The sequence below is a fragment of the Hemitrygon akajei genome, chromosome 4 (assembly GCF_048418815.1).
Source record: "Hemitrygon akajei chromosome 4, sHemAka1.3, whole genome shotgun sequence".
Classification (NCBI taxonomy): domain Eukaryota; kingdom Metazoa; phylum Chordata; class Chondrichthyes; order Myliobatiformes; family Dasyatidae; genus Hemitrygon; species Hemitrygon akajei.
This window is the reverse complement of record NC_133127.1, coordinates 361,150-380,289: the sequence shown is the minus strand read 5'-3', so window position 1 is coordinate 380,289 and position 19,140 is coordinate 361,150. Positions and strand designations below refer to the sequence as shown.

Genomic DNA, 19,140 nt, shown 5'->3' with positions numbered 1-19,140 from the left:
CATACAGTGCCTATAAAAAGCATTAACCCCCTGGGGAGTTTTGCAACGTTGATTCAAAGTGGATTTAATTTGGCTTTTTTGACACTGATGAACAGAAAAAACTCGTGTCAAAGTGAAAACAAGTTTTTACAAGTTGGTCTAAATTTATTACAATTATTAAACACAAAATATTTGATTGTATTATTACTCACACCCTTCGAGTCAATATTTAGTAGATGCACTTTGGCAGCAATTACAGCCTTGAGTTAAGCCGAGAGCTTTCAGCAGTCCTGCTGAAGGGTCTCGGCCCGAAACATCGACTGTATTCTTTTCCATAGGTACTGCCTGACCTGCTGAGTTCCTCCAGCATTTTGTGTGTGTTGCTTGGATTTTCAGCATCTGCAGATTCTCTCTTGTTTGTGACAACCTTGAATCAGTGTGGATAGGTCTCTGTCAGATTGCACAGAGATTGCGTGTGAATCTCACTCCAAGCCCAGCCACAAATTCTCAATTGGATTGAGATCTGGACTCTGACTTGGCCACTCCAGGACATTAACTTTGTTGCTTTTAAGTCATTCCTGTGTACCTTCGGCTTTATGCTTGGGGTCACTGCCTTGCTGGAAAACAGATCTTCTCCCAAGTCACAGTTCTCTTGTGGACTGCATCAGGTTTTCCTCCAGGATTTCCCTGTATTTTACTGCATTCGCTTTACCCTCTGCCTTTACAAGCCTTCCAGGGCCTGCTGCAGTGAAGCATCCCCACAGCATAATGCAGCCACCACCATGCTTCAACTGTAGGGATGGTGGGTTTTCGACGATGTGCGGTGTTTGGCTTATGCTAAACATAGTGTTTTGTCTAATGTCCAAAAAGTGCAATTTTGGTTTCATCAGACCACGGTACCTTCTTCCAGCTGACTTCAGCGTCTCCCACATGCCTTCTAGCAAACTCTACACTGAGATTTCATTTCAGTTTTTTTGAATAGTGGCTTTCTCTTTGCCACTCTCTCATAAAGCTGCAACAGGTGAAACACCTGGGCAACACTTGCTGTATGGACATTCTCTCTCATCTCAGCCACTGAAGCTTGTAACTCCTCCAGCGTCATCATCAATCTCTTGTTGGCCTCCCTTACTAGTCCCCTTCTTGCACAGTCACTCAGTTTTTGAGGTCAGCCTACTCCTGGCAGATTTACAATTGTGCCATATTATTTTAATTTTTTGATGATTGACTTAACTCTACTCCAAGGGATATTTAGTAACTTGGAAATTTTCTTGTATCCATCTCCTGACTTGTGCTTTTGACCAACCTTTTCAGAGTTGCTTGGAGTGTTCTTTTGTCTTTATGGTGTAGTTTTTGCCAGGATACTGACTCACCAGCAGTTGGACCTTCCAGATACAGGTGTATTTTTACTACAATAAATTGAAACACCTTGACTGCACACAGTGATCTTCATTTAACTAATTATGTGACTTCTGAAACCAATTGGCTGCACCAGTGATGATTTGATGTGTCATATTAAAGGGGGTGAATACTTAAAGCAATCAATTATTTTGTGTTTCATATTTTTAATTAATTTAGATCACCTTGTAAAGATCTGTTTTCAGTGACATGAGTCTTCTTCTGCTGATCAGTGTCCAAAAAAGCCAAATTAAATCCACTGTGATTCAATATAGTTAAAGAAAACAAACTATGAAAACTTCCAAGGGGGAAGGGGGGTGGGTAGGTAAATATATTTTATAGGCTCTCTACACGAAATGCTGGAGTAACTCAGCAGGCCAGGCGTCATCTATGGAAAAGAGTAAACAGTCAACATTTTTGGGCCGAGACTCTGTATCTGTCCTGATGAAGGGTCTTGGCCTGAAATGTTGATGGTTTACTCTTTTGCACAGATGCTGCCTGGCCTGCTGAGTTACTCCAGCATTTTGTGTGTGTTGCTTGGATCACGTTCTACTTTGGTGCTCTGTTTATATTTTAGAGACATTGTCCTAACAGAATGGGAAAAGCTTTCTTTTCATTTAATGCGAGCTTGTGCATCCGAGATTGAGCTACAGATTTACTGCCTCTGTCAGTGTTCAATAAGAAAAAATTTCATGTTAATGATGGAGTGACTGCACCAAAACCATTTAGTAAAGTTTGACGGTCAATCTGTATCTTGAATATAAATAAACAAACAATGAAAGCAGAGAAGGTATTGAACCTTTAAAAGTACAGTGAGATTAACAATCCAAAATAATTCTGAAAAATACCAACATTTTTCTTAAAAACTGTGCTTTAAACATGCTGAGAGAGAGAGAGAGATCACAGTTTAAGTTTTCAATATTAAACTGGCAAATGTAGCAGTATGCTTAAGCAATTAAATCCCACAAAACAAGTAAATATAACATGAAGATTTTAGGCTTATAATATCTCTGAGTTCATTCCTAATAAATATTTAAACTTTAGTATTCTTTTCATATTGGTGTTACCATTTTCCACTAATGTCTGAAGATTAAATATATTTATAAAAAAATTATATCTATTCCTACAACATAGAACATTTTAACACCCTACTAATACTTCCCCAACATGTAAATATTTAGTGAAATATATCTCTACAAAAAGTCACATTTGCAGGGGCACCCTGGACAGATTGGCACAGCTTTGACATTGTTATTTTATCATTGTAATAATATCAACACCATTTCAGACTCGCACAAGGTACATGCAATATACACTTATGTTAAAGCAAAGACATTGTCTTTGCTAGTGACGTTCTACTAGTTCGGACAAATATTATATATCAAAAGAATATTAACAGTGGTTAGTCCAGCACCAATCAACAATGTATAATCCCTCATAACACAAAGCCTACTGCTTAACTATTTATTTTTGTCTCCTTTACTCCAGACCATGATTTGATATTAATTATACAGCCTGCAGAAGCCATGTCTGTAATGTGCCTCTATGTTTATTGAAGGGATAACAAGCTTAGAAAGGATCTGAAGAATAAATTTTCACCCAAATGGAATTTGGAAGGTACCTGAATGTGCAGTGGAGGCAGGTACCCTCACATTTAAAAAGTACCCAGATACACACTTCAATAGCCAAAGCACAGAAAATTATGGAGCAAATACCGATGGATAGTTGTAGGTAGTCAGCATAAACATGGAGGCCATAAAATCTGTTTCTGTAAATCTAAAACTCTAAGAATATCTGAACTATAATCATAGAAAAGGAGTGTGTCTGAAGAGACTCTACTGTTGTACAGTGTGCAAAACTCAGAGCATTGTTTTTGTCAGAATAGGCCATTCCCTGCAGTGCTCTACCACAGCAGACAATAGAGATGATGAAATAAGCTTATTAGGGAGAAAACCACAAGATGTGGGGGTGGGGGGGAGTCACATCTGTTGTTGGATGCTGTCAGGCAGATAACAAGTAGGACTGGATAATATGGGAGTTGGCGGTTGATGTGAACTGGCATGGGGAAGGTAATAAGCAAAACAAGAAAGTTAAAGAAGAAACCTACCTGGTTAAAGATGAATGCCTGGGATTCCTTGGTGGCAGCCTTGGGAGGCCATAGCCCTTTGACTGCTACCGAAGCTCATCTCAACCCATAGGTTAACTTGTTCAGAGCTATTGTGGGCAGTGCATGTGCAATGGAATTTTGCTCGTGCCTATTTGACTTGGCAGGTCAGCACACCACATTGATAGGAATGTCAGCTACAATTTTGTCACAAAATTCCTCTCCTGTAATCTGAAAATGACCTTCTAGGAGTAAAAATATAGGTGTCTACACACCATCATAATATTAGCTTTCAGTTTTATAAGGTCAGAGGAACTTCTTTCCAAAAATTGCATTCATAAACAGAATTATATTAGTTGGGATAGCTGCCGAGAGTCTGGAACTAATTGATAGGACAGATCCAGTTATTCAGAAGGTAATTATTAGAAGAGGTTAAATGATAATTTCAGAAGAGGTTTCATGGTCTGAATAGATTTAGGCAACATCAGACTTAGGCGAGGTAAAGTATCTGGTAAGTTTTTCTTTTTGTTCTTAATTGTTCATTCCTCATCTGTTGGGGCATAGCAGTACAGTGAGAATGGCTCCAGGGCAGTGTTTTGTACTGTGCTTGTGATGTGAGAATTTTGGAACATCTCCAGTCTCCTGGGTAAACAGCTCTGCACCTACCAGGGGAAAGCCACAGTGACCAGGCCTCTGGCACTGAGTCTGGTGCTGTGGCTCAGAAGAACAGGAAGGTGAAAAGGACAGCAGTGGTGATAGGAGATTCCATAGTCAGAGGAACAGAGATGAGATGCTGTGGGCGTGACAGAGATACCCGGATCTTGCCTCTCAGATGCCAAAGTCAGAGATATGTCGGATCAGGTCCATGGCATTCACAAGGGGGAGGGTGAGCAGCCAGAAGTCTTGCTACATATTAGCACCAATGACATAGGTAGAAAAACTGAGGAGATACTGAAAAGAGATTTTTAGGGAGCTAGGTAGAAAGCTGAAAACAGGACCTCCAGGGTAGTAATCTCTGGATTGCTGCCAGTGCCACGCGCCAGTAAGGGTAAGAATTGAATGAATGGCAGGAGAATATGTGGTTGAGGAGCTGGTGCAGGGGGTAGGGATTCAGATATATGGAGCACTGGGATCTCTTCTGGGGAAGATACAACCAACACAAAAGGGACTGGTTACACCTAAAACTGAGGGGGCAGGTTTGCTAGAGCTGTGGGGGTTGTTAAAACTAATTTGGCAGGGAAATAGTAACCGAAGTGATAGTGCTAATGATGAGGTAGTTGTCTGACAAACTAGAAAAAAATATGAAACAGGATACCAAAAGTTTCTTCAGATACATAAAGTGTAAAAGAGAGGAGAGATTGGATATCAGACCACTGGAAAACCATACTGGAGAGGTAGTAATGGGAGAAAAGGAAATGGCAGATGACCTGAATAAGTATTTTACATCAATTTTTACTGTGGAAGACAATAGAGAGAGTCAGAGAAAGGGAGATAGGCAGAAGAAAGGAAATTATGGGCCAGTTAGTCTGAATTTGTGGTTGTGAAGATGTTGGAGTTGATTGTTAAGGCTGCGGTTTCAGGGTATTTGGAGGCACATGAAGCAAATAGACCATAGTCAGCATGGTAAAAAGCAGGACGTTTTTCCATTGGGAGTCTTTGATTGAGCACTGCATGGATGCAACACAAAAGTTTCCATGCAGGTCCGGTGAAGAGCTTTAAAAAGCAGAAAGTTTTTCTGCAGAAGTCTTCGACTAGAGTGCTACACAGACACGACAGAGTTCCCACGCAGGTCCGGTGAAAAACTTTAAAAACCCAGTCTCTGTAAAACAGAGGTATTGCCTACTGGAATGCTTATCATGGGAGTGGTTATAGTCAGAATAGTCTGAGTCAGAGTAATAAAGCTTTGGCTCAAAAAGGCTTCAGCGAGAACACGTGGAAGCAAGGTAAGTAGGTAAGTTCATTCCTTATTTCTTCTGAATTAACTCTTGAGAGAATAGGGGGCATGTCTGCAGAGCCAGTGTTCTGTTCTGGGTGTCAGATGTGGGATTTCCAGACTACATCTGGCGGGGACTGCACCAGGCGCATCGAAATGCAGCTCCTTAGAGACCATGTTAGGGAACTGGAGCTGCAGTTTGATGACCTTTGTCTTGTTAGGGAAAGTGAAGTGGCGACAGACAGGAGCTGCAGGGAGACAGTCACCCCAAGGCTACAGGTGACAGATAAATGGGTGACTGTCAAGAGAGAGAAGGAAGATAGTGGAAAGCACCCCTGTGGCCATCCTCCTTAACAATGAGTACTCCATTTTGAGTACTGTTGGTGGGGAACAACCAACCTGGTAGAACAACCTACAGTGGCCATGCCTCTGGCACTGTCTGGTTTTGAGGTTCAATAGGGCAGGAAACTGAAGAGGATGGCCGCAGTAATAGGGGTCTCTATAGTCAGAGGGACAGATAGGCAATTCTGTGGACGTGAAAATGAAACACAGATGTTAGTTTGCCTCCCAGGTACCAGGATCCGCAATGTTTCTGAACGCGTCCACAATATCCTGAAATGGTAGGGTGAGCAGCCAGAAGTTGTGGTACATAGTGATACCAATGACATAGGTAGAAAAAGGGAGGGAGGAGAACCTAAAAACAGAGAGTTAAGAAGGAAACTGAGATGTAGGATCTAAAGGGCAGTTATCTTGGAATTACTGCCTGTGCCATATGACAATGAGGATGGGAATAGAATGAAGTGGCAGATAAATGTGTGGCTGAGGGATTGGAGCAGTGGGCAGGGATTCAGATTTCTGGAACAATGGTACCTCTTCTGGGGCAGGTGTGACCTGTACAAAAGGGATGGGTTGCACTTCAATCCGAGGGGGACCAATACCTTTGATGGTTTAAACTAATATAGTGGGGGATGGGAACCAGTATGATAGAGCTGAGGATGAGCCAGCAGGTTTACAAGTAGATGATGTAATATGTAATATGAATGTAAGGAAGGACAAGTCAATGATTGGGTACAACTGCAGACAGAGTTAAATTGTACCAAAGAGGTAAAATACATAAGGGCAATGCATGCAGGACTCAAGGTGTTGTATTTGAATGCAAGTACCATTCAGAATAAGGTGGACGAAACCATGGTGCAAATAGAGATTGATTGATATGACATTGTGGGCATCACTGAATTGTGGCTGAATGAAGGTCGTAGCTGGGAGTTTATCATCAAAGGATATACTTTGTATTGAAGGACAGGCAGGAAGGCATAGGTGGTGGTGTCACTCTATTTCTCTATTTAGAAAGAGGTAACATAGGGTAAGAGAATGATGAATCTTTGTGGGTAGAGTTAAGAAACTGCAAGGGTTAAAAAACCATTATGGGAATCATATATTGGTCTCCAAATAGTAGCCAAAATGTGGGGTTGAGATTGCAAAGGGAGCTGGAAAGGGCATATAATAAAGGTAATGTCACAATTGTAATGAGGAATATCAATACGCAAGGGGATTGGGAAACTGAAGTTGGTGTTGGATCACAAGAGAGGGAATTTGTTCAATGCCGACGAGATAGCTTTTTAGAGCAGACGTGCTTGAGCCTATGAGGGGAAAGGTCATCTCAGATTTGGTGTTGTGTAACAACCCAGATTTTATTAGTCAGCCTAACTTAAAGGAAACCTTCAGAGGCAGTGATCGTAACATGATTGAATTCATACTGCAATTTGAAAGGGAGAAACACAAGTCATATGTATCAGTATTGCAATGGAATAAAGGGAATTACTGAGGCATGAGAGAGGAGCTTGCCCAGGTGAATTGTCTCACAGAAGAAGTTGTTCTCAAATGGCAGGGCTAGGCAATCGGGACTGACAAGGGAAGTTAAGGACTACAAAAGCCAAGGAAGGGCATATAAGGTAGCAAAAGTGAGTGGGAAGTTGAACGAGATGCTGGCAGAGCAAAAATGGTGCAACTTTCTAGTAAAAATGAGTAAGGTGCAGGATAGAAGTATTCCAAAAATGAAGAAATACTCAAATGACTAAATAGTACAGCCGTGGCTGACAAGAGAAATCAATGCTAACGTAAAAGCAAAAGAGAGGGCATACAACAAAGCAAAAATTAGTGGGACCACAGAGGATTGGGAAGCTTTTTGGGAATTTTGGGAATTTGGATTTGGGAAGATTGGGTTACCTACAAAGAGTAACTAAAAGAATCATGGAGGGAAAAGATGAAATATGAAAGCAAGCAAGCCAACAATAACAAAGTGGACAGTAAAAGTTCAAGTATGTAAAAAATAAGAGAGAGATGAGAATGGATATTGGACTGCTAGAAAATGAGGCTGGAGAAATTGTAACATGGGCCAATAAGATGGTAGATGAACTAAATGAGTATTTTGCATCAGTCTTCACTGTGGAAGACAATAGCAGTGTGCCAGGGTGTGAGGGAGTGCAGTTATAATTACAAGGGAGAAGTGCTCAAAAAACTGAAAGACCTATGTGTACGTAGGTAATCCAGAGCAGATGAACTGCCATCCTAGGGTTCTGAAAGAGGCAGCAATAGTGATTGTGGAGGAACTAGTAATAATCTTTCAAAAAACAGTGAACTCTGCAATGGAGCCAGGGGGCTGGAAAATCAAATATCACTCCACTCTTTAAGAAATGAGGAAGGCAGCAGGAAGAAAATTATTGACCAGTTAGCCTGACCTCAGTGGTTGGAAAAATGTTGGAATCAATTGTTAAGGATGAGTTTATGGAGTACTTGGTGACACAGGATAAGATGGGACAAAGTTAGCCTGGTTTCCTTTAGGTAAAATCTTGCCTGACGAACCTGTTGGAATTATTTGAGAAATTACAAGTAGGATAGATAAAAGGGATGCAGTGGATGTTGTATATTTGGACTTTCAGAAGGCCTTTGACAAGGTGCCACAAATGAGGCTGCTTACCAAGTTAAGAGCCCTTGGTATTACAGGAAAGTTACTAACATGGTTAGAGCATTGACTGATTGGTAGGAGGCAGTGAATGGAAATACAAGGACCCTTTCCTAGTTGGCTGCAAGTGACTAGTTGTTTACTGCAGGTGTCTGTGTTGAGACCCCTTCTTTTATGCTGTACAGTGTATCAATGATTTAGTTGATGGAATTGATGGCTTTGTTGCCAAATTTGCAGATGATACGAAGATTGGTGGAGGGGCAGGTAGTGTTGAGGAAACAGATAGGCTGCAGAAGGACTTAACAGATTATGAGAATGGGTAAGAGAGTGGCAAGTGAAATACAATGCTGGAGAATGCATGGTCATGGACTTTGCTAGTAGAAATACATGTGCAGATTATTTTCTAAATGGGGAGAAAATCATAAAATCTGAGATGCAGAGGGACTTGGGAGTCCTTGTGCAGATCAACCTAAAGGTTAACTTGCAGGAAGTGTTGGTGGTGAGGAAGGCAAATGCAATGTTAGCATTCATTTCAAGAGGTCTAGAATACAAGAGCAGGGATATGATGCTGAGGCTCTATAAGGCACTGGTGAGGCCTCACCCTGAGTATTGTGAACAGTTTTGGGGTCTGCATCGAAGAAAAGATGTGCTGGCCTTCAAGAGGGTTCAGAGGAGGTTTGCAAATATGATTCTGTGATTGAATGGGTTATCATATGAGGAACGTTTGATAGTTCTGGTCTGTATTTGCTGGAATTCAGAAGGATGGGTGGGGGGGGGGGGAGGATCTCATTGAAACCTTTGGAATGTTGAACAGTCCAGACAGAGTAGATATGGAAAGGATGTTTCCCATGGTGGGGGAGTCTTGGATGAGAGGACACAGCCTCAGAATAGAGGGGTGTTCATTTAAAACAGAGATGCGGAGAAATTTCTTTAGTCAGAGGGTTGTGTATTTATGGAATCTATTAGTACAGGCAGCTGTGGAGGCCGTCAATAAGTGAATTTAAAGCAGAGATTCATCAGATCTTGATTGGACATGGCATCAAAGGTTACAGGGAGAAGGCTGAGATGTGGGACTGAGGAGGGGAAAAAATGATCAGCATAATTGAATGGCAGAGCAGACTTGATGGGCCAAATGGCCTAATTCTGCTCCTGTGTTGGAGTTTATTATTAAGGATGAGGTACTTGGAGACTAATGATAAAGTAAGTCAAAGTCAGCATGGGTTCTGTAAAGGGAAATCTTGCCTGACAAATCTGTTAGAGATCTTCGAGGTAGTAACAAGTCGGGCGGACAAATGAGAGGCAGTGCTTGTCATTTACTTGGACTTTCAGAGGTTTGATAATGTGCCACACACGAGGCAGCTTAACAAGATAAAATCCTATGGTGTTACCGGAAAGATACTGGCATGAATACTGGTATAGCTGACAGGCAGGAGGCAGTGAGTGGGAATAAAAGGGAACTTCTTTTCTGGTGCGACTAGTGGTGTTCCTCAGGGGTCAGTACTGGGACCACAACTTTTCACATTGTTTGTCAATGATTTAGATAATGGAATTGATGTCTTTGTGATAAAGTTTGCAGATGATATTAAGTTATGTAGAGGTAGTGCTGAGGAGGCAATGCAATTGTAGGACGACAAACAAATTGGAAGAATGGGCAAAAAAGTGGCAGATGGAATATAGTGTTGGGAAATGTATGATAATGTATTTTGGTAAAAGGAACAATAGTATGGACTATTATCTAAATGGTTAGAAGGTTCAAACTTCAGAGGTGCAGAGGGACTTAGGAGTCCTCATACAAGACACACAGAAGGTTAACTTACAGGTTGAGTCTGTGGTAAAGAAGGTAAATGCAATGTTGGTATTTATTTCAAGGGGAATAGAATATAAAAGCAAGGAGATAATGCTGATCCTTTATAAGACACTGGTCGGGCCACACTTGAGTATTGTCAACAGTTGTGGCCCCATATCTCAGAAAGGATGTGTTGTCATTGGAGAGTCCAGAGAAGGTTCATGAGGATCATTCAGAGAATGAAGGGGTTAACATATGAGGAGCGTTTGAGAGCTTTAGGACTGTGGAATTTAGAAGAATGCAGGGGGATATCATTAAAGCCTTACAAATTTTGAAAGGACTAGATAGGGTGGATGATGAATGGCAGAGCTGACTGGCCTAATGCTGCTCCTATGGCCTTATGGTCTCAGACACTAGTCAGGTCACACTTGGAGTGTTGTCAACAGTTTTGGATCCCTTATCTCAGAAAGGATGTATTGTCATTGGAGATACTCCAGAGGAGGTTCACAAAGATTATTCCAGGAATGAAGGGGTTAACATATGAGGAACAATTGTCAGATTTGGGACTGTACTCACTGAAATTTAGAAGAATGTATGGGGATCTCATTGAAGCATACACAATGCTGAAAGGTCTAGATAAAGTGAATGTGGAGAGGATGTTTCCTCTGATGTGGGTATCCAGAACTAGAGGGCACAGCCTCAAAATTGAGGGGCAACCCTTTAGAACAACGGTAAGGTGGAATTTTTTTTTGACAAAGAGTGCTAAATCTGTGGAATGCTCTGTCACAGTCTGTGGTGGAGGTCAAGTCGTGGGTATATTCAAAGCGGAAGTTGATAGATTCCTGATTGGTCGAGGCATCAAGGATTATGAAGAGAGGGCAAGAGTATGGGATTGAATGGGTTTTGGGATCAGCCAGGATGAAATGGCAGAGTGGACTCGATGGGCTGAATGGCCTAATTCTGCTCCTATGTCTTATGGTTTCCTCAAGGGAAAATCTTGCCTGACAAATATATTTGGAATTCTTTGAAGAAATAACAAGAAGGAGAGACAAAGGAGAATCGGTTGACTTTGCATACTTGAATCTTCAGAAGGCCTTTGACAAGTTGCCACAAATGAGGCTGTTTAACAAGCTACGAGCTCAGGGTATTACAGGAAAAATTCTAGCATAGATAAGCTGTGGCTGATTGACAGGAGGCAAAGAGTGGGAATAGAGGGAGCCTTTTCTGGTTGTCTGCCGGTAACTAGTGGCGTTCCGCAGGGATCTGTGTTGGGACTGATTCTTTTCAGTGCAGTATTGTCTGCACTGTTGTAACTATATGTGACTAAGTGGTTTTGTGTAGGTCTTGTAGCTTTAGTTTTTGGTTTGTTGGGTGGTAGAGTTGGTTTCTTGACTTGGTGTGTCTGGGTAGTCTTGTTTTGTCTGGTGGATTTGGAGCTCCTTTCCGGGGAACACGCTAAGATGGTAGCGTGATATTAATACGCAGCAGCCTCTCCGGACTCTGGATTTGGGGATTACCAAATGTTATGTGGATTTTCTGGTGTAGTCTGTTTTGTCGTGTGCTTTTGTGATATCATTCTGGAGAACGTTGTCTCATTTTTTAACTGCATTGCATTTGTGGTTTCTAAATGACAATAAACTGAACTGACCTGATTATTTGTCAATGATGTGGATGATGCAATCAATGGCTTTGTTGCAAAGCTTGCAGAAGTGATAGGGTTCTAAGAATACACCTAGCAATTATCGGCCTGTAATTCTCAGGATTGCTGCCAGTACTACGTGATAGTGATGGTAAGAATTGGAGGAGATAGATAGATAGATAGATACTTTATTCATCCCCCTGGGGAAATTCAACATTTCAACATTCAACAGATGGCAGTTGAATGCATGGCTGAGGAGTTGGTGCAGGGAGCAGGGTTTTAGATTTTTGGACCATTGGGATCTCTTCTGGGGAAGGTGGGACCTGTACAGATTGGATGGGTTGCACCTGAACTCGAGGGGGAGCAATATCCTTGCTGGTAGGTTTGCTAGCATGGTTCGGGAGGGTTTAAACTAATTTGCAAGGGGGATGGGACCCGGAGCGATAGAGCAGTGAAAGAAGTGCATGGAGTAAAGCCAAATCTAACATATAGAAAGGCTTTGAAGAAAGAGCAGGAGAATAAAGGATATAAAGGTAGAAGGGCTCAAGTGTATGTACTTCAATGCAAGAAGTATCAGGAACAAAGGTGATGAACTGAGAGCTTGGATACATACATGGAATTATGATGTAGTGGCCATTACGGAGACTTGGCTGGCACCAGGGCAGGAATGGATTCTCAATATTCCTGGATTTCAGTGCTTTAAAAGGGATAGAGAGGGGGAGAAAGGGGAGGAGGGGTGGCATTACTGGTCAGGGATACTATTACAGCTGCAGCAAGGGTGGGTAATGTAGCAGGATCCTCTTTTGAGTCAGTATGGGTGGAAGTCAGGAACAGGAAGGGAGCAGTTACTCTACTGGGGGTATTCTATAGGCCCCCTGGTAGCAGCAGAGATACTGAGGAGCAGATTAGGAGGCAGATTTTGGAAAGGTGCAAAAATAACAGGGTTGTTATCATGGGTGACTTTAACTTCCCTAATATTGATTGGCACTTGATTAGTTCCAAGGGTTTAGATGGGGCAGAGTTTGTTAAGTGTGTCCAAGATGGATTCCTGTCACAGTATGTTGACAGGCCGACTAGGGGGAATGCCATACTAGATCTAGTATTAGGTAAGGAACCGGGTCAGGTCACAGATCTGTCAGTGGGTGAGCATCTGGGGGACAGTGATCACCGCTCCCTGACCTTTAGCTTTATCATGGAAAAAGATAGAATCAGAGAGGACAGGAGAATTTTTAATTGGGGAAGGGCAAATTATGAGGCTATAAGGTTAGAACTTGCAGGTGTGAACTGGGATGATGTTTTTGCAGGGAAATGTACTATGGACATATGGTTGATGTTTAAGGATTTCTTGCAGGATGTTAGGGATAAATTTGTCCCGGTGAGGAAGATAAAGAATGGTAGGGTTAGGGTGAGGACAATATGAGTGAGGTTGATGTTCTGGAGCACGTTGATATTAAGGGAGAGGAGGTGTTGGAGTTGTTAAAATACATTAGGACGGATAAGTCCCCGGGGCCTGACGGAATATTCCCCAGGCTGCTCCACGAGGCAAGGGAAGAGACTGCTGAACCTCTGGCTAGGATCTTTATGTCCTCGTTGTCCACGGGAATGGTACCGGAGGATTGGGGGGAGGCGAATGTTGTCCCCTTGTTCAAAAAAGGTAGTAGGGATAGTCTGGGTAATTATAGACCAGCGAGCCTTGTGTCTGTGGTGGGAAAGCTGTTGGAAAAGATTCTTAGAGATAGGATCTATGGGCATTTAGAGAATCATGGTCTGATCAGGGACAGTCAGCATTGCTTTGTGAAGGGCAGATTCTGCCTAACAAGCCTGATAGAGTTCTTTGAGGAGGTGACCAGGCATATAGATGAGGGTAGTGCAGTGGATGTGATCTACATGGATTTTAGTAAGGCATTTGACAAGATTCCACATGGTAGGCTTATTCAGAAAGTCAGAAGGCATGGGATTCAGGGAAGTTTGGCCAGGTAGATTCAGAATTGGCTTGCCTGCAGAAGGCAGAGGGTTGTGGTGGAGGGAGTACATTCAGATTGGAGGGTTGTGACTAGTGGTGTCCCACAAGGATCTGTTCTGGGACCTCTACTTTTTGTGATCTTTATTAACGACCTGGATGTTGGGGTAGAAGGGTGGGTTGGCAAATTTGCAGACAACACAAACGTTGGTGGTGTTGTAGATAGTGTAGAGGATTGTCGAATGTGAGACATTGATAGGATGCAGAAGTGGCAAATGGAGTTCAACCCGGAGAAGTGTAAGGTAGTATACTTTGGAAGGACAAATTCCAAGGCAGGGTACAAAGTAAATGACAGGATACTTGGTAGTGTGGAGGAGCATAGGGATCTGGGTGTACATGTCCACAGATCCCTAAAAGTTGCCTCACAGGTAGATAGGGTAGTTAAGAAAGCTTATGGGATGTTAGCTTTCATAAGTCGAGGGATAGAGTTTAAGAGACACAATGTAATGATGCAGCTCTATAAAACTCTAGTTAGGCCACACTTGGAGTACTGTGTCCAGTTCTGGTTGCCTCACTATAGGAAGGATGTGGATGTATTGGAAAGGGTACAGAGGAGATTTACCAGGATGCTGCCTGGTTTAGAGAGTATGGATTATGATCAGAGATTAAGGGAGCTAGGGCTTTACCCTTTGGAGAGAAGGAGGATGAGAGGAGACATGATAGAGGAGTACAAGATATTAAGAGGAATAGACAGAGTGGACAGCCAGCGCCTCTTCCCCAGGGCACCACTGCTCAGTACAAGAGGACATGGCTTTAAGGTTAAGGCGAGGGAAGTTCAAGGGTGATATTAGAGGAAGGTTTTTCACTCAGAGAGTGGTTGGTGCGTGGAATGCACTGCCTGAGTCAGTGGTGGAGGCAGATACACTAGTGAAATTTAAGAGACTACTAGACAGGTATATGGAGGAATTTAAGTTGGGGGGTTATATGGGAGGCAGGTTTTGAGGGTCGGCACAACATTGTGGGCCAAAGGGCCTGTAATGTGCTGTACTATTCTATGTTCTATGTAAGTTTGATGTCAGTGGTGGGTAAATTAATGGAAAGTATTCCTAGAGATGGTATATATAATTATCTGGATAGACGGGGTCTGATTAGGAATAGTCAACATGGATTTGTGCGTGGAAGGTCATGTTTGACAAACCTTATTGAATTTTTTGAAGAGGTTACTATGAAAGTTGATGAGGGTAAAGTAGTGGATGTTGTCTATATGGACTTCAGTAAGGCCTTTGACAAGGTTCCACATGGAAGGTTAGTTAGGAAGGTTCAATTGTTAGGTATTAATATTGAAGTAGTAAAATGGATTCAACAGTGGCTGGATGGGAGATGCCAGAGAGTGGTGGTGGATAACTGTTTGTCAGGTTGGAGGCCGGTGACTAGTGGTGTGCCTCAGGGATCTGTACTGGGTCCAATATTGTTTGTCATATACATTAATGATCTGGATGATGGGGTGGTAAATTGGATTAGTAAGTATGCAGATGATAAAGATAGGTGGCACTGTGGATAATGAAGTTGGTTTCAAAGCTTGCAGAGAGATTTAGGCCAGTTAGAAGAGTAGGCTGAAAGATGGCAGATGGAGTTTAATGCTGATAAGTGTGAGGTGCCACATTTTGGTAGGACTAATCAAAATAGGGCATATATGGTAAATGGTAGGGCATTGAGGAATGCAGTAGAGCAGAGTGATCTAGGAATAATGGTGCATAGTTCCCTGAACGTGGAATCTCATGTGGATAGGGTGGTGAAGAAAGCTTTTGGTATGTTGGCCTTTATAAATCAGAACATTGAGTAGAAGAGTTGGGATGTAATGTTAAAATTGTACAAGGCATTGGTGAGGACAAGTTTGGAGTATTGTGTACAGTTCTGGTCACTGAATTATAGGAAAGATGTCAACAAAATAGAGTACAGAGAAGATTTACTAGAATGCTACCTGGGTTTCAGCATCTAAGTTATAGAGAAAGGTTGAACAAGTTAGGTTTTTATTCTTTGGGGCGTAGAAGGTTGAGGGGGGATAGAGATATTCAAAATTATGAGGGGGATAGATAGAGTTGATGTGGATAGGCTTTTTCAATTGAGAGTAGGGGAAATTCAAACAAGAGGACATGAGTTGAGAGTTAAGGGGCAAAAGTTTAGGGGTAAAATGAGGGGGAACTTCTTTACTCAGAGAGTGGTAGCTGTGTGGAATGAGCTTCCAGTAGAAGTAGTAGAGGCAGGTTCGATATTGTCATTTAAAAAAAAAATGGATAGGCATGTGGACAGGAAAGGAATGGAGGGTTATGGGCTGAATGCAGGTCGGTGGGACTAGGTGAGAGTAAGCGTTTGGCACGGACTAGAAGGGCTGAGATGGCTTGTTTCTGTGCTGTAATTGTTATATGTTATATGATACGAAGATAGGCGGAGAGGCAGGTATTTTTGAAGAAATTGAGAGGCTACAGAAGGACTTAGACAGATCAGGAGAATGGGAAAGAGGTGGCAGATGGAATACAGTCAGGGAGTGTATGGTTGTGCACTTTGGTGAAGCAATGAAATGGTTGACTATCTTCTAAGCAGAGAGAAAATACAAAAATCTGATTTGCAAATGCATTTGAGAGTCTTTGTGCAGAACTTCCTGAAGGTTAAATTGCAGGTTGAGTCTGTGGTGAGGAAGGCAAATGTGATATTAGCACTCAGTTCAAGAGGACTAGAATACAAAAGCAAGGATAGAATGTTGAGACTTTATGAAGCACTGGTGAGGCCTCGCCTGGAGCTTTGTGAGCAGTTTTTGGGACCCTTATTTTGGAAAGGATGTGTTGAAACTGGAGAACGTTCAAAGGAAGTTCATGAAAATGATTCCAAGTTTGAACGGCTTGTCATATAAAGAGCGTTTAATGGCTCTGGGCCAGTATTCACTGGAATTCAGAAGAATGAGAGGTGACCTAATTGAAATCTATCAAATGGTGAAATGCCTTGATGGAGTGGATGTGGCGAGGATGTTTCCTATAGTGGGATGAGAGTCTCAGATCAGAGGATACAGCCTCAGAAAAGAGGGGCATTGTTTTAAAAAAGGAGATGAGGAGGAATTTATTTAGCCAGAGAGTGGTGAATCTGTGTAATTCATTCCCAAAGGCAGATGTGGAGGCCAAGTCTTTATGTATATTTAAGGCAGAAGTTGATAGATCTGTTTGTTCAGGGCATGAAGGGATATGGGGTGAAGGCAGGAGATTTGGGCTGAGAGGAAATGGATCAGCCATGATGAAATGGCACAGCAGACTCAATGAGCTAATTGACCTAATTCTGCTCCTATATCTTATGGTCTTATGATTGAAATCAATAAAAAGTGAGTAGAGTGACTCATCTCAGTTAATTCCTGGACTCCATACTGTGAAGTTTTCATTTTGTCAGTTCAGTACTGACCTTCATGCTGTGGGAGTTTGCATGTTCTCAGTTCAACCTTGGCCTCCACACTGTATGGAGTTTGCATGTTTTCATTTCATTCTTGGCCTCCACACTGTGTGGAGTTAGCAAGATCTTGGAGCAATCCTGGCCTCAACACTGTGTGGTATTTTTGCATTTTCTCAGATCAATCTTGGCCTCCGTGCAGTGTGGAGTTTGCATGTTCTCCCCGGACCACATGAGTAGGTTTCTTCCAGATGCTCTCATTTTCTCCCATAACCAAAGATGTGCAAGATTACAGGTTAATTGGCCATTGTAAATTGTATCTGGTGTGCAGGCAGGTGCTGCAATAGGGGGAATGGGATTAATTTCAAGGAGTATTCAATGGTCAGTATGGATCAGTGGGTCATGTGTCCTGGTTCCATCTCACATAACTATAAAAAAAAACCTCCTGTGAAAGAAACCAAGACAGCTGATCAACTTTATCCTGCTTCATAGGCAGTGAGAAATATAAGCAGACAGGGGTGAAACCAGCTCAGTGTAAACGGTGTCATAATTATTGGCCTTATTCAGAAAGCAATCACAGGATACTAAAGATACTAATTTAAAAGTGATATATATGTGATATTTGGGGTTGATATAAACTTGAGCATATTATGAGAGTGGTATGTAGCTCAATCATCTATAGAAACTCTGTTTTATCAAGAGCATGCATATGGCTTCCTCTCCCTTATCCAGGTTCATCTAGCAATCCCGACAATGGGAAGAGCTGCTGTCCAATCTCACTCCACTGTGATTCATTAGCAGGCATTACTTTCCCATCTTTCTGGCCTTGTAGTCAATGCTTCATTTCATTTTACATACTGTACATTTCAAGTCTTCTTAGTCATTCTGTTTTTATTTGGAATCATGTGATTTGATTGTGGCTTCATTACAGAGTGTCACATACAGAAACATCAGTGGCTTTGTGTTGTATCCATTTAACTTGGGAATAATTCTGTTTAAAACTGTCTTGCTGAGAGATCACTTAGGCAAGATCCTGGTTCCAACACTGAGTGAGTTAATTTAATGCTTGGGATGGACTGAATAATTTTTTAAGTGTTGAAGGGTCTGTTTCTATGTTGTAGTGCTCTATGCCTCTATCTTACTGCAGGTAGCTAGCTTCATTATTTGTGATAATAAATGGTTGATTGTATACCAGACTGACATCTCTTGATGGTTCAAATGTGGGTGCATACAAATGGAAATGGTCTTGGATTAAAAATCAGTTAGTTTTGCTTTTTGATCGTGTATTTGTTTTAAATCATTACAGAAAAGCCACTTTTCTGCAAAAATGTCTTCAGCACACGATATTTTGTAGAATTGCAGTTTCTGTTGTAAACTTTTAACAAACACTTTCTGCTTTGATGTGAAGAATTTTTGAAAATCCAGGCCGTTTCTTCAGAGCCTAATGAATTAAAAATATGATATGTCAAAGTAAAGCATCAGCAAAAGCACAAGAATCAAAAGATAGTATGTGATAATAACTATCTTTGAGAAATAATAAAGTTTTAGTCTGGAAATTATGGCTAATAATGCAAGAACACAGTCATAACATTCTATAACACAGAACAGGCCCTTTTGCAGTCCATAAAAACATGATATAGGAGCAGAGCTCGGTCATTTCATCATGGCTGATCCATTTTCCCACTCAGTCCCAACTTCCTGCTGTCTCCCCATATCCCTTCATGCCCTAATCAAGAACTTATCAACCTCTGCTTTCAATATACCCAATGACTTGGCCTCCTCAGCCATCTGTGGCAACAAATTCCACAGATTCACCACTCTCTGGCCAAAGATGTTCCTCCTCATCTCCATTCTAAATGGACATCCCTCTATTCTGAGGCTGCGTTCTCTGGTCTTAGTTTTTCCACCATAGAAAACATCCAGTGAGCAGAGGCCCACAGCCATCAAACACCC

At 41.8% G+C, this 19,140-nt stretch overlaps 1 protein-coding gene across 1 annotated transcript in view; it reads right to left on the bottom strand.

The window, feature by feature from the left end:
- Nucleotides 1-2,160: 2,160 nt before the first annotated feature.
- LOC140725861 (F-box only protein 41-like) overlaps nucleotides 2,161-19,140 on the bottom strand; it is a gene marked incomplete at its 5' end in the record, with an annotated part of 371,488 nt that continues 354,508 nt past the window's right edge. The window contains one exon of the mRNA XM_073041806.1: nucleotides 2,161-18,628. Within this exon, the coding sequence (XP_072897907.1) occupies nucleotides 18,622-18,628 (7 nt within the window). The remainder of the gene's footprint in view (nucleotides 18,629-19,140) is intronic.